The 16108-nt window shown below is 37.6% G+C and overlaps 1 protein-coding gene across 1 annotated transcript; it reads left to right on the top strand.

The window, feature by feature from the left end:
- Nucleotides 1–604: 604 nt before the first annotated feature.
- Nucleotides 605–15005, top strand: SNRPC (small nuclear ribonucleoprotein polypeptide C). Its single transcript, XM_057494088.1, has 6 exons — nucleotides 605–774; nucleotides 1127–1169; nucleotides 8133–8241; nucleotides 10526–10615; nucleotides 11908–12012; nucleotides 14655–15005. Exons 1-6 carry the CDS (start codon nucleotides 650–652, stop codon nucleotides 14777–14779), a joined length of 597 nt encoding a protein of 198 aa, XP_057350071.1. The 5' UTR covers nucleotides 605–649; the 3' UTR covers nucleotides 14780–15005.
- Nucleotides 15006–16108: the final 1103 nt, after the last annotated feature.

Here is a 16108-nt window from a genome sequence, read left to right as displayed (position 1 = left end):
AGTACGAATTTTTACCCATATTTTTCAGACGAGGAAACTGAGCTTAAAAAGATTGAATAACGTGCGCAAGTTGCACAGCTAGGAAGTGCCCAGATGAAATGTCAAACTGGGCATTCTACCACCTCCCTGGATTAATGAGACTCGAAAAAGAGACGCTATGTAAAAGTGGTTTGCACCTGTCTTTATTGCTTTAAGATACCTGCTATTTCTCCGTTATCACCTACTCAGCAAGGTGTCTGTCTTATTTAAGGTTGAACTCCCCTCTTCCCTGCTTCGTTCAACACCGCCCCCTGCCCCGCGCCCCGTAGCATTTGGCTCCAACTAACCTACTGTATATTGACATTATTTGTCTTCCCCAACTTTAATGTCAAAGCCATGAGGACAAGGACTCCTGTGATTTAATCACTGCTATCTTCTCAGCATTTACAGCAGTGCCTGGCACACAGCAAGCAATCATTAGCTATCTGTCCAGAGAGTAACACTCTTCCGGAAACTTTCTCCGTACAAGGGCGTGGATTGACCTCGTAGGGACCCGTAGCATTTCCCCGCCCCTGTATAGGTAATAGGAAAAACAATGGGAAAAGCCCCGCCCCTCATTAGGTCACCGACGCGGGTTAATAGTCGCCGGGCAGCTCGGAGGCCGCATTGGATGACTGGTTCGGGTTACGGAAGTCGTGTTGACTTCATCAGTCCGCGGTGTTGGCGCTTGCTATCGCGTCATTTCCGGGCGGCGCGAAACGGAGTGGCCACAGGCCCACGGAGCAACATGCCTAAGTGAGTGGAAACCTGAATCTGGGGGCGTTCGCGGTTGCGATCGCTAGCTGTGACCCTGTCGGGGAGCGCAGAGCGAGTTCTGGCACGTGAAGCGTCCGAGAAGCCAGGGAGTCGGGGGTAGGGAGGGAGACCGGGACTCTATAGACACCTCTTTTGTAGTGTGGAGGTCGACTCCGTATAAGGCAACAAAAAAGCCTGCTGTGTGTCACGACACTTGGTTTGACGTCTTCGAATCATGAATAGGCCTTTTTTTTTTTTTTTTTTTTACCTTTAGTGAACAGCCGTTCGGTGGATGGTCATCTGTTAACTGTTTGTCACCTTCTCGTTTTTTCTGCCTGCCTTCTCTTTCCAGGTTTTATTGTGACTACTGCGATACATACCTCACCCATGATTCTGTAAGTAGTGTTTCTTTTCAGTTTCAAAAAACGTTATATGTAATAAATTAGATAGATTTGTTTTTAGAGGTAAGTTTGTGCTTTTCATCCTGTTGAGGTATAAAGACTACTGCTTGTAGAAAATAAATTTGGGGAAAATTATTTTTCCACCCTTTCTGTAATAACTGTCTTTATAATTCCAAGTTGTTAGTCTTCCAGCACCGTTTTCAATGGAGACCCAAAATAGTAAAGCTCTAGCAAGTTTGAAGATGAAAAAAATTGATAGGACAAAATTCCAGGGGAGTGCCCTAAGTTCACAGTGCACTCAAACAGTGCACTCAAATATTTGGTTGATTAAATTGGAAAGAAATGTTTAAATTTTCTTCTGAGTATTTTTTTTCTTCTATTAAGGTATCATTGATATACAGTCTTATGCAGGGCAGGTTTCACGTGAGCAACATTGTGGTTGCTACATTCACCCATATTATCAAGTCCTGCCCCACACCCCATTGCAGTCACTGTCCATCAGCTCAGTAAGATGATATAGAGTCACTACTTGTCTTTTCTTTTTTTTTTTGTGAGGGCATCTCTTATATTTATTGATCAAATGGTTGTTAACAACAATAAAATTCTGTATAGGGGACTCAATGCTCAATGCACAATCATTAATCCACCCCAAGTCTAATTTTCGTCAGTCTCCAATCTTCTGAAGAATAACGAACAAGTTCTTACATGGAGAACAAATTCTTACATAGTGAATAAGTTACATGGTGAACAGTACAAGGGCAGTCATCACAGAAACTTTCGGTTTTGCTCATGTATTATGAACTATAAACAGTTCAAATATGAATACTCATTTGATTTTTATACTTGATTTATATGTGGATACCACATTTCTCTTTATTATTATTATTTTTAATAAAATGCTGAAGTGGTAGGTAGATACAAGATAAAGGTCACTACTTGTCTTTTATGTGCTGTACTTCCCCATGCACCCCCTATATTATGTGTGCTGATCATAATACCCCTTAATCCCCTTCTCCCTCTCTCCCCACCCGCTTCGCTTTGTTTACCGCCAGCCCTCTTTTGGAGTCTGTGAGTCTGCTGCTGTTTTGTTCCTTCAGTTTTGCTTTGTTGTTATAATCCACACATGAGTGAAATCGTTTGGTACTTGTCTATCTCCGCCTGGCTTATTTTACTGAGCATAATACCTTTTAGCTCCATCTGTGTTGTTGCAAATGGAAAAAGTACTTAAATTTTAAACCGAGTACTTCGATTTGATTAAAATATTAAATAGTAACAGCAACTAAGATGGAATATTTACTCTGTCAGGCAGTGTTCCAAATTCTACATGTGTCATTTTGTTTAATGCTCATGATAATCCTATGAGGTTAGGCTTCTCTGCATTTTACAGAGAGGGAAACTGAGGCAGTGTTTGGCAAAAAACTGACTGGATGTTACAAAACCAGTGAGTTCTGTAGAGTTGGCAGATGAAACTAGGCAGTCTGACTCCAGAAATATACCTGCAGCTCTCAGATCTTTTTTGTCTTATGATCCCTTTACAGTCTTAAAAATTAGTGGGTTCTATTAATATTTGCTGTATTTGAAACAAACTCAAGATTTTAAATATACTTAATTCATTTAAAAGTAACAATAACAAACTTTTTACTTGTAACACAAATAACAGTTAAAAGTGAAAAATAGCTATTTTCCGAGGCAAAAAACTTAGTGTGAAGAATGGTATTGTTTTAACACTTTGCAAACATCTGTGTCTGACGTAAAAAGGAATGGCTGGATTCTCGTCTGCATTAAATCTGTCACACTATGTTTTGGTTGAAGTATATGAAGAATCCAGCCTCACATGGATATGAAATTTTTAAAAAGAGGAGTATTTTTAGTAGCCTTTTTAGATAATCGGGGATAATTCTTTAACACCTTATATTACTGCGCCAAAACTCAACACATGGTTAGCTGCTGTGTGGAATCTGAAACCATATCAAACTTTCCATCCTGTGTTACATTACAATTCACTGGTCTTATCTTGCACTTTGAGCAGATCTTTTACCATTCATGATTTTCTAACATGCTTTGGTCATTTGAAAAATATTGGTTCACTCAGTTATTCAGGTCTTCTGAGTGTTGACACATTTGATTATACAAGGTAAAAATTGACTTTCATTAAAGTCACAGTGTAGTCAGAAATGGTTTTAAGTATTGGGAAGCTGACAGGCTTATGGTGGCAGATAAGGTTTTTTAAAGTTCTAATTTTTGTTTGAAAGTTCAAGTTTTATCATTTGCAACAAATACTATCAATTGCTTTCCTTGAAGTGACAGGCCCACTTCACTTTCACTTATTTTTGAAAAGTCTGAATAACCAATTTGTTTCTCAATCATTCTTTTAAGTAAAAATGGTGCTCCATGCAACATGAACAATTGCATGCCTGCTTTTCTTGAAATAGCATATTTTGGCATACAGCAGAAGTGCTTTGTACATATTTTTCATTTTGTTACCCAGAATACTAAAAAGGAATGAACTGAAGGCTTGAGATTGAATTAAATTAATAATTGAACTGCTTTACTGAGGATCGTCTTAGTGAAACTGACTTTTTGTCCCTGTGAGTACATTACATTGAAAAATACAATGATCTCAATGCATTGGGTCACCATTGTCTTGATTCATTCTAAAGTGCCAGGAATTTGGCGGCAACAGTGCAAATGCCAATATAATGGAAAAGGAAACTAATGTCTTAGTGTTATTATAAAACTACTTTGAACTTGCAGACCCCCTGAAAGGTAGGTTATAAGACATCCTTAGGTGTATATGAGCCACAGCTTGAGAACAGCAGCTTTATACTTTGCTGCCTCTGATTAAATTCTAATTAAATCAGGACTTTTGATCATGTCATCTTGAATAGTAGCTGCAAGAACTTAGCCAATAATTTCTCTGTTGTCAGTTCATTTGGACTTCTTTGTAACACATGGTCAGATACAGTTCAGCATTAATAGATTTGTGGAATATGTAAGTAGAGTGGTTTCTTTTGAAGAAATAATAGTTAGAAATATTATTATAGACTGTCCTGGAGGAGGCTTCTCCAATAGGGGTGTATTGTTAGTAGCTTGCTTATAGATTCTCAGTCTTTCTGTTTTGTTTCTGTCCCTAACCCTGCCCTTAGGTCAAACCTGTAGTCATAATTTAGTGATGGAGCTATGCCTGTCTACCCCTTTTCAGCACTATATTGTCATATACTCTCTCATTTTGGTAATGCCAGATTTCAGAGAATTGAAAAGTATCTTTTTATAATATATGTTTCTTTATGAGAAATGCCAGGAACCCTTGTAATACTATTGTTTCTAACATGATGTCTTGTGAAAATAGTAGGAAATTTCCATGGTGATTGAAGCAGTTTCCTGTGGTGGACTTTGAAACATATAAAACATTCAGTGCTGTAACGTCTGAACTTTTCCTGGTTCTTGGGCATGATTTTGTTCTTAGACTTAAGGCATTGTTGCTGTATTAATGCACACAGTGGTTTGGGAGACAAGGAACGATATTTTGAAATATACTGGACCCATGAAAACATAGTCTTTACTCACATGACTGGTCATATCTGCTGCCACTGAAGCAATCATATGAAGAGAAGATAAACCAGTAGGAAGTAGTTAGGCAGCCATGAGGAGCACCTGAATGAGATCTGGATTCCAAGCCTTGGTTTGCTGCCTAGCAGCTATATGTTTTGAGACAAGTTTTTAAGCATAAATAGAAGATAAAAACCTGTGACTTTTTTCATCAATTGTATTGAATTGTAATTTATAAAAATGTGTTCAGTGAATTAAAGAGGACACTAATAAGTGGAAATTCATCCCATGCTCTTGGGGAGGAAGAATTAATATTTTCAAAATGGCTATCCTACCTAAAGCAATATACAGATTCAATGCAATCCTTACAAAAATATCAACAGCATTCTTCAACAAACTGGAAGAAATAGTTCTAAAATTCATGTGGAACCACAAAAGACCCTGAATAGCCAAAGCAATCCTGAGAAAGAAGAATAAAGCAGGGGGGATTAAGCTCCCCAACTTCAAGCTCTACTACAAAGCCACAGTAATCAAGACAATTTAGTACTGGCACAAGAACAGACCCATAGACAATGGAACAGATTAGAGAGCCCAGATACTAACCCAAGCATATATTGTCAGTTAATATATGATAAAGGAGCCATGGATATACAGTGGGGAAATGACAGCCTCTTCAACAGCTGGTGTTGGCAAAACTGGACAGCTGCATATAAGAGAATGAAACTGAATTACTGTCTAACTCCATACACAAAAGTAAACTCAAAATGGATCAAAGACCTGAACGTAAGTCATGAAACCATAAAACTCTTAGAAGAAAACATAGGCAAAACTCTCTTGAATATAAACATGAGCAACTTTTTCATGAACATATCTCCCCAGACAAAGGAAACAAAAGCAAAAATGAATGAGTGGGGCTATGTCAAACTAAAAAGCTTCTGTACAGCAAAGGACATCATCAGCAGAACAAAAAGGCATCTTAGAGTATGGGAGAATATATTCATAAATGACATATCCGATAAGGGGTTGACATTCAAAATATATAAAGAGCTCATGCACCTCAACAACCATAAAGCAAATAACCTGATTAAAAAATGGGCAAAGGATATGAACAGACACTTCTCCAAAGAAGAAATTCAGATGGCCAACAGGCACATGAAAAGATGCTCCACATCACTAATCATCACGGAAATGCAAATTAAAACCACAATGAGATATCACCTCACACCAGTTAGGATGGCCAACATAGAAAAGGTAAACAACAACAAATGTTGGCGAGGTTGTGGAGAAAGGGGAACCCCCCTACACTGCTGGTAGGAATGTAAATTAGTTCAACCACTGTGGAAAGCAGTATGGAGGTTCCTCAAAAAACTCAGAAGTACCATTTGACCCAGGAATTCCACTCCTAGGAATTTACCCTAAGAAAATGGGATCACAGATTCAAAAAGACATATGTACTCCTCTGTTTATCGCAGCACTATTTACAATAGCCAAGAAATGGAAGCAACCTAAGTGTCCATCAGTAGATGAATGGATAAAGAAGATGTGGTACTTATACACAAGGGAATATTATTCAGCCATAAGAAGAAAACAAATCCTACCATATGCAACAACATGGATGGAGTTAGAGGGTATTGTGTTCAGTGAAATAAGCCAGGTGGAGAAAGACAAGTATCAAATGATTTCACTCATCTGTGGAGCATAAGAACAAAGCAAAAACTGAAGGAAGAAAACAGCAGCAGACTCACCAAAGGGGAAGGGACTGGGGAGGGTGGATGGAAGGGAGGGAGAAGGGGAATAAGGGGCGTTAAGATTAGCATGTATAATGTAGGGTGTGGGCACGGGGAAGGAAGTATAGCACAAAGACCAGTGACTCTATATATAGCAACTTACTACGCTGATGGACAGTGACTTTAATGGGGTATGTGGTGGGGCCATGATAATGGGGGGAATGTAGTAACCACAATGTTGCCCATGTGATTGTATATCAATGATACTTTAATAAAAAATAAAAAAAGTGTTCAGTGAAATTCACACATTTTAAGTGTACAGTTTGATGACTTGTCCAATGAATACAACTTGATTTCTACATCAAGATGTAGAACATTTCCATCACCCCAGTAAGTTTTCTTCTGTTGCTTTGCAGTCAGTTCCCTGCACCCTGGCCCTGACTGATCTTATTTTTATTACCAAAGATCAGTATTACTGGTTTTTAAGCTTAATATGAATAGAATCTTATAGACTATACTCTGTGTGTGTGTGTCTGATTTATTTTACTCAGCATAGTTTTGAGATTTGTCCCTGTTGCATGCATCAGTGATTGGTTCTGATTTGTATCCATTGTGTCATGCACATGTGATTTTTATAAAGATTGAGACACATCTTGTAAAGATATAGCATGTTATCTGGCATGTAGTAAGTGTTAAATAAATGTTAACATAAAAAAACTAAAAGAAAAAAAAAACTAAGAGGTTTACAGACTCCAAAAAGGACTAGTTGTAACCAAAGGAAAAGCGGGTGGGGAGGGTGGGTGGGGAAAGAGAGAGAAGGGGATTAAGGTGTATTATGATTCGCACACATAATGTAGGGGGGTCACGGGGAAGGCAGTGTAGCACAGAAAAGACAAGTAGTGACTTTATAGCATCTTACTATGCTGATGGACAGTGACTGCAATGGGGTGTTGGGCGGGACTTAATATATGGGTGAATGTAGTAACCGCAATGTTGCTCATGAGAAACCTGCATAAGATTGTATATCAATGATACCTTAATAATAAAAAAAGACTAAGAGGTTAAATGTGTTGAGTTTATGTTATGTCAATTTTATCTCAATAAAGCTATCAAAGAACAAATGGCCAGTGGGCTAGAGACAAAGATCTGTATGTGATTTGTTTACCATATTGTAGACCCCCTAAGTCATTTAAAATAATACTTTCTCATAAACAGTGTTAAATATATGTAAGCTCTAATTCTGCCATAGAATAAACTAAGAAAGGGCATTAAAATGGCATTGTGTTCTAGATCAGGGGTTTGCAAACTTTTTCATAAAGTGCCAGATTGTAATTATTGTAAGTTTGTGGACAATATGGTCTTTGTTGCAATTAACTCTGCTGTTGTAGAGAGAAGACATAGACAATACATAAACAAATGAATGACACTGTTACTATACTTGTTCTTTTTACAAAATCAGGTGACTGGCCACACGGGTTGCAGTTTGCTGACCTCCGATTTAGATAAGAAAAATAGTAGATAAATCACTACAATATATTTTTGGGTAATCTTTACAAGTGATCCTTTAGCACCCAGCTACAGCTGCTAAAGGTAGCCAAGTTCCAACTTAAAGATAAGGCTTTATAAAGTTTCTGGTTTTGAAAATTTGTTCTGTAACTGATAGTACCGTTTTGTTTTACAGCCATCTGTGAGAAAGACACACTGCAGTGGTAGGAAACACAAAGAGAATGTGAAAGACTACTATCAGAAATGGATGGAAGAGCAGGCTCAGAGCCTAATTGACAAAACAAGTGCGTTTCAATCTCTTGTTCTGATGTGGTAGAATGATCTCATTCTTTCTTGTCCCCGTCTCTCTGTTGTTTTTCACAGAAGCAACTCATTCTGAATAGTAAACAAGAGGATTCTGATGTGTTGAATGAAAGAAGTGGAAGGTCATTGGTTTCCCAGGGACATAGGAACACATTAATACTAATAATTGAGGTTAGAGCATTCAGGTATTGGTTAGGCTGGAGTGGGGCAGAGAGGAATGAATTGTCTAGTATTTCTTTATTGGCATGGACCAGATTTAGTAACAGATTTATGTAAAACCTCCTTACTGGTGATCCATAGTTATAAAAAACTGCTTTCCTGTGGGAGAGGTTGTAGTTCTTTTCAAAGAGTTCATGAGAGTTTGAATTTCTTAGTTTTTGTAGACCTGACAAAGGTAGCTCGTCAAAAAGGGAGCAACTGATGTAACAAAATAGTTTGGGTGTGTTTTTGACCCCTGCTGTACATGTCATACTCCTTTTGTTTAATTAGGACCATTTTTGTTGTTTAGGTTGGTTGAGTCCAAGGCACTGACAGAACGAGATGTTACATTTCTATGCTAGAGTATCCTAATATGTTTGAAATATGCTCTTTCTTGTTCATTATCTCAGAGCTGGTAGCAAATGTGGACTTTGATTGTGATGTGACTTTTTAAAAAAACCCCAAACTAGTATGGCAAATTTCAAACAAAGTAGACAAGTTTAATGAACCTCCCATGGTCACCCTTTTAGCCCCCATTCCCATCATCCAGCAGCAACAGGCTTGTTGCATTTATACCAAGGTTCTCAAACTTAGCATTGTTGACATTTGGGGCCAGATAATTCTTTGTTGTGGGGGCTTTCCTATACATTGTAGGATGGTCAGCAGCAGTCCTGCTATCTACCCACTGGATGCCAGTAGCAGTTCCCAGTTGTGGTGACTAAAAATGCCTCCAGGCATTGTCCAGTGTCCCCCAAAGAGGCAAAATTGGCCCCTGGTTGAGAGCCACTGAATACTTTCATCTACTCCCTTTCTCCCTCCTGGATTGTTAAGGAACAAATCTTTGATGTTATCCCAGTACATTAGAAAAAAATAAATTATAATGTAAATTTTTTTCCCTCTATTTGAAAAGATATTAGAAATTTCTTAGCATTATATTTATTTGCTTATTTTTTGTATGCAGCCAAAGAATTTAGGATAAGTAAACACTTCTGATGAAAGTCTTAGAGAGGAGGTGCCCTCAGGGACACACCTCATGATGTCTGTCATTATGTTGACATTGAGTCTGCTACTGAACCAATGGCTTTGCCACTCGCTCTTCAGTCTTTTTAAGCTTTCCTACACAGGGTGTGGGAGAGGTACCTTTTTGATTGGCAAAACCTTTATTGGGATATGACCCCTTATAGAGTACAGGCTCTATTTAGAGACATATGAATAACTATTCATAAATCTCCACTTTAGGTCTGGTTTTTGGATCTGGTCCTCATGAATTATCAGTGACTTATTTGGGTTATTTGTCTTCCTTTGCACTGGTGGGGATGGAGTGGGATGGGAAGGGGTGGTTTGTGGGCTGGGTTGGGCTGTGGGCTACATTGAACTGGGAAGAGCTTACCTTCAGGAATAGACTTTCTGAGTGTGTATTTTAGTATTTATTTGTGACTCCTTTCTAAAACCAAATGATCATCTTTTTCTTTCTATTCTTTCTCTTTTATGCCTCATATTGTCTGAAAGAAAATTAAAATCTGATTTTATTAGACATTTTTTAAGATCATAATCTTGTTTTGAAATCTTTCTTTCATGTCTATTGGTGCATTAATTTTCAAAACTGGTAAGCCAAAGTGGTGTATTGTTTTGCCTCAGAACAACATACATAGGAAGGATTGAAGTTTTACACAGCCTGGCCTTTGGGCCATTCACGCGTTTTTCTTTAAAATTGAATGGCTTGAATTGGTTATAAACTACATGTGCAGATTAAAGATGACTGTTTCTCTTTGGTAATACATTGATAGTTGGGAGGTTTTAGCTCCAGTCCATCATAGTTAATTAACCGTAGAAATGCTGACTAAATAAAAAGAGATTAAAAGCCCAAATCAGAAAGCCAATTAATTGCAATATTAGCAGGTGAATACATAAAGTTGATTTAAAAACTGTAGAGGCCATGATGTAATTTTAGATGAAACTTTTTAGAGTGAAATAATTGGGACCATTAGTGATTTAAAAGAAAGTGTTTATTTTATATATGGGTATTGATTCTTATTCACTTACTGGTTTTTATCACTGTTTCCTAAGCGGCTGCATTTCAACAAGGAAAGATACCTCCTACTCCATTCTCTGCTCCTCCTCCTGCAGGGGCAATGATCCCACCTCCCCCAAGTCTCCGTAAGTTTATAGTTTTTATCTTAAGGGGGTGTAATTGGACAGATTATCCTTTGATTTTGTTAGATTATCTCACAGTTGGCTTTCAAATGCTCATTGAATGAGGATGTAGATAGTAATAGAAAACAACCTCAGTGATATAATTTCTGAAATATTATTAGAGTTATTTTCTGATTGCATTATTACTAGGATATTATATTAGTGGCATCCAAGTGGATCTGAGACATTGTCAGTGGAAAACTAAGAATGTACCTGTGATTAGGTGAGCTAATAGACAAAGAGGTAATGATGAGTATATTGAATTACTTACTGCTCTGAAGACACCACTAGATGATTGAAGTAGTTGATAAACTCCTCAGTCTTTCTCCCTATTTTCAAACCCACCTAACACCAATACATATCTTGTGAAAGACCAGAATTAGATGGTTGGAAGCAGAGTGGTTCAAAGGCCTCTCCTCTCTGGAAAGCTTTATTGTTTCTGGGTTATAGACAGTAGGAGATTATGTAAGTAGGCTATAAATGGTTTGGCTTTCCTGGGAGGGTTCAGACTGAAATTGAACTCAGAAATCTAAACTCAGTCCTCTAAGTAATCATTGTTATAGAATCAGAAAATAGGCTATTTATAAGAGTTATACATTAACACAGGTAGATCTGGCCCACTATCCTTCCTGGGCTCCTGCCATCCTGGGGCCTGATCAAGCCTCAGCTCACAGCAGCTCTTAGATCACCTCTCTGTCCTGCTCTGTCCCGACCGGCTGGCACTCAGTTCCACTATTTTTCATAATAGAATAGGCTAAGGGATGAGTGGACCATAACCATACCATTTTCTTATTGTTAGATATTTAAGTTGTTCCAAACTGTTGCTGTTATAAATGGTACTGTCAGGAATATCTCTGCAAATGCATCTTTCCAAAGAATCTTTTAAACTTAGGTTTTGATTTAAAAATAGAATCTGATATTAAGTACTTGTGGCTTAAATTCATCAGCTTTTTGTCAGGAGCTCTACAGAAGGTATAGTACTCTGTCTCTAAAAATTAAACTCTTAGAATTTTTTTAACCTGGGAAACATGATTTGATTTTAACTTCTGCCCAGGCAGGCTTGTTACTGCTTTTTAGACATACAGTAGCTAAAGTTTTGTGGCATGCTGATTTTTTGTGGATATACTGATAAACAAGAAAACATAAGTCTATTGTTACAGAATTTAGACCAAATCATGAGGCCCTATTAGTTTCGTTAAGAAGAGAAAATGTTAATATGAGCATATTTTAACCTGTAGCCCCATTCTTAATTTCAGCGGGTCCTCCCCGTCCTGGTATGATGCCAGCACCCCATATGGGGGGCCCTCCCATGATGCCAATGATGGGCCCTCCGCCTCCTGGGATGATGCCAGTGGGGCCTGGTAAGTTGGAATCTCTTTTTTTTTTTATTTCTAGGAGGCTGTGTTGTGATTTAGTTCTCTATATAAGTGGATTCTGAATTAGCTGTCTAAATGTTACTACTGCAACAAATTATATTTAGTGAATCTGTAATGATAAAAAAAGAAATATTTGGTTTATCAGTACAGTTGGAGGGTATCCAAAGACCTTGTGCTACTAAAAGCAGAGTAAGGCTGCCTCTTGTTTCCTTTGCCCTCCGTCCTGCTGCCTTGCATCCTTCCAACTTTTGGCAGTTTATAATGAAGAGGAAGGTAGATGAGTTTGTCCCACTGTGGCGTAAAGGGAAGGGGAGAGATACTTGTGCTACTACTTTGCTCAGTTTTGATTTGGAGCAGAGCTATCTCCTGCTGATGATTTAACCTTGCTGGTTAGTTAGGCCAGATTAGTATATGAAAGAATCCTTAGTCTTGGTAGTCTTTTGTTTAGAAAGAGGAAAAAACTTACACCTCAGATATTTTATTTTAATGTAAATATAAATGTACATTAATTTTCAGATTTTTCTGATACATGGCCAGGGCCTTTACTTTGAGAATGAATCTACTGATTGGAACACCATGTATTTTTTGCCTAAAACAATAAACCACACCTATTATGCATTCCTTACCAACTTTAGTTTCATTTTCTTTGACATGGCAAGAGACCATTTGTATAACTAGGCAATCTTGTTCCAGTCTTTCATGATTGTCTCACTTGCCAAATTTGTTAGCACTTTTTGGAGGTGGTTTGCCAGAGTCTTTCTGAATATCAACTTAATTTTCATAGAAACAGTTCTTTTTTTACACATATTTTATTGGTTTGCAGAATAGTAAAATTATGTAATTAAGAGCAAATACATCTGACATATATCTTAAAAAATCCAACTATAACTCAATTAGAGTAAGGCAAGGTGCAAAGGTATTAGAGTAACTTCCTAGCCAGAGTCATTCAGTATGCTTGCTGTGGGGATCATTTAGAGGGATGGGACAGTATAGATAAAAAGAGTTCTGCCTTAACTGGCTTGTGAACCCAAAACACATTCATAGTGACTTAGATGGCTTTCACATTCTTAAAGTCAGGATCACAAACTCAAATTCCTAGAGGGGTTAGGGATGTGGTGGATAAAGGAGTACATGACCCATTTAAAGAAGACTTCTGGAACTCAGCTTCAGCCTATGATTGACATTTGAGAACTTGGTGTTGGCAGTTCTTCTGAGTGTTCTTTTTAGCCAGGATAAAATAATAAAATTGTGGGATTTACATTAAAATAATTGAGTAGTTAGGAGGTGGGCAGGGATAAGAATGGGTGAGGATACAATAAACAAAGTTGGCTATGGGTGAATAATTACTGAAGCTGGGTGATGGGTACATCAGTGTTCATTATACTCTTTTTTTTCCTATTCTTGTGTATGTTTGAACATTTCTATAGTAAGTTGAAAAAAGGCACTAGACTTACTTATTACTAATTAGACTTCCTAGATGCCAAGGTTGGCAACTAATTAAAATTAAATATGCAATGGAGACCAAATAAAATAAGTTTTCAGGTGCCTTATTTTCAATCTTTCATCTAGCTCAGCTTCCTTTAAGGCATGCTGAATATAGGTTATATGTTATGGTGGGGTTTTTTAAAAAGGTGTTTAAAAGTTTAGTTTTATTCTCTGTTTCTGTTGAAATTGATCTTAAAAAATCCATGTGACTGTTGGATTTTGTGTCTTTGCAGATACTTACGTTTTACTTTTTGTGATAAGGTTTGATGCAATTTATAATTTTCTCTTGAACCATTATTGCAAGCCTTTAATCAAAATATTCATTTAAAAATAAATATTTAGGTAAAATTTGTATTTAAAAAGATATGTAACATGAAAATTATGAGGCATAATAATAAAATGAATATCTGTGAAATACCTACCCAGCTGAGAAAGTAGAACATGAGCAATTCCATGAAGCTGCCTGTATTCCTCCCCAACCCACCTCTCTGCTTGCCATCCCTTCCCTGGAGTATTTATTTGGCTGGTATATTGATGGAAAATTTGGAAAAATTCATCAATAGTTGCTAAAATGCATTAGAAAAATCAGATTTATGTATGTATGCTAATTGTTACAAATCACATTACTGCCTGTTATTTTTCTTGACTTGAGCTAAGTATGGTTACTAACAGGTTCTCACGTGTGGGCCTCTTGCTTACCTTTCATACAACTCCCATCAAACGCTTGGTGGAAAGATTGTTCTCTGTGTCTGTGTGCATTCATGAAGCAGCTTCTGGTTACATGGTGGATAGAGCTGATTAAAAGAGCTGACTGGCTAACATGTGACTTAGTTGTGAAAAAAAAGGTCAATTTAGGGAACTGGTATTCCTGGTGATTTCTGGAAAGCATTCTATTAATAGTTCCCCCTTACTATCATTAAGTCATGATTCCCATATAGTTCTTGTGTTGACCTTTTTGTTTTTTGTTTGAGAATGTCTAAGTATTTACAGATATGATTAATTTGTTGCACTTCTATCAAGTGTGTCTTTTTCCCAGCATTTTGCAAGGGGATGGCTACTATTTTAAATGGAAATCCCATTAAGCTCCTTGCTGGTAGTATTTTCTGACTCTCTTTTCCCCTTTTCTTTGTTTTGTCCTGCAGCTCCTGGAATGAGGCCACCTATGGGAGGCCACATGCCAATGATGCCTGGACCCCCAATGATGAGACCTCCTGCCCGTCCCATGATGGTACCCACTCGGCCAGGAATGACTCGACCAGACAGATAAGGAGGGAGGGGAGCTTCTTTATATCAGTTTTGTATTACTTCTTGTTCTTCACCAGGAGATCATGGTGCTGTGACTCTGGGTGTTTTCTAACAGTAAGACAAGGAAGACATGCTCCCTCTTCCTAGCAAAGAGAGAATGGTTTTGGAGGAGAGTAGTGGGACAAAAAAAGCAGTTTTCATTTGTGTTGTGAAATGTGAAAATAAAATTGTCAACTCTTTTACTTAAATATCTGTTCCCTTTTGTCTCCCCTTATGTAGTCATTGTATATTACAGAAGAGATGAAGCATTATAGTTGTGTTTCTCTAGCTCATTCTCTCCTCAGCATCCACTCTGCATGACATTCTTTTTCCTTAGCTGCAGAGTGGGTCCCTGTGGGCACCCTGCCTTTTTCTAGTAAAGTTTTCCAGTGCAAGACTTTGGTAACTTTAATACTTATAGAACTTCTACTGATTAAAATTAGCAGCACAATTGGTTCATTTTTCACATGAATAACACTTTATATGGTAAGTGGAAAATTTTAAGTGTTTTATGCTGAAGTAGGAGAAAAAGAGTCCACACTGCATGCATGTTGGCTAAGAATGGCAAGCATTGCCTTAACCTCAGCTTCTCTTTTTCTTGGGTTTCAAATAGCCAGAAAACATTCTAGTAGCAATGGTAAAATTTTGCAGATTTCCATGGTCTGGAAAGGTGTCTTTAGAATATCATTTGTTATGTCACTGGGTTGTGTACTGCAGCAAAAGACTGAAAATAATGTAGATGTCCAGTGAGAGAGGACTTACATATCAAGTGTGATACATCCACAAAATGGCATATACCATGCAGTTTAAAGCAGGGTAAGGAAGCTCTGTGTACTGATGGGGAAAAACTCCAAGATACACATTGTTCTGTACCTTGGTTTGTTCATGTAACAATGTATTATTCACTGCCATCCTTTTATAAAGGAAATGTCTATTTGTATCTGTGTGTGCATAAAGGATCTCTGGAAGGACAGATAAGCAACTGGTAATATTGGTTGCCCATGAAGAATAAATGGATAGCTGGGGTACAGAGGTGAAGGAGAAAGGCTTGTCATCTTTTTGTGACTTTCAGATTTTATATCTTTTTTATTAATTTAAAACAACAAAACATCTTTGCCCCTTGAGGTTATTGTTATAGTAATGTTATAGCAGAGGGTGCTTTAAACCAGCAGTTAACCTGGCTGATGATCAGAATCCTTAAGGACTTCAAAATAAAGATGCCAGATTTTGAGTCAATATATTTGGGATGGGGCTTAGGAAATTTACATTTGGGGGAAGCCCTCTAGGAAATTTTGATTATTTGTGGGTTTGA

This window comes from Manis pentadactyla, chromosome 16 (genome assembly GCF_030020395.1).
Source record: "Manis pentadactyla isolate mManPen7 chromosome 16, mManPen7.hap1, whole genome shotgun sequence".
In the NCBI taxonomy this organism is placed as follows: domain Eukaryota; kingdom Metazoa; phylum Chordata; class Mammalia; order Pholidota; family Manidae; genus Manis; species Manis pentadactyla.
The sequence above is the reverse complement of the archived record's forward strand: the minus strand, read 5'-3'. Positions and strand labels throughout refer to the sequence as shown.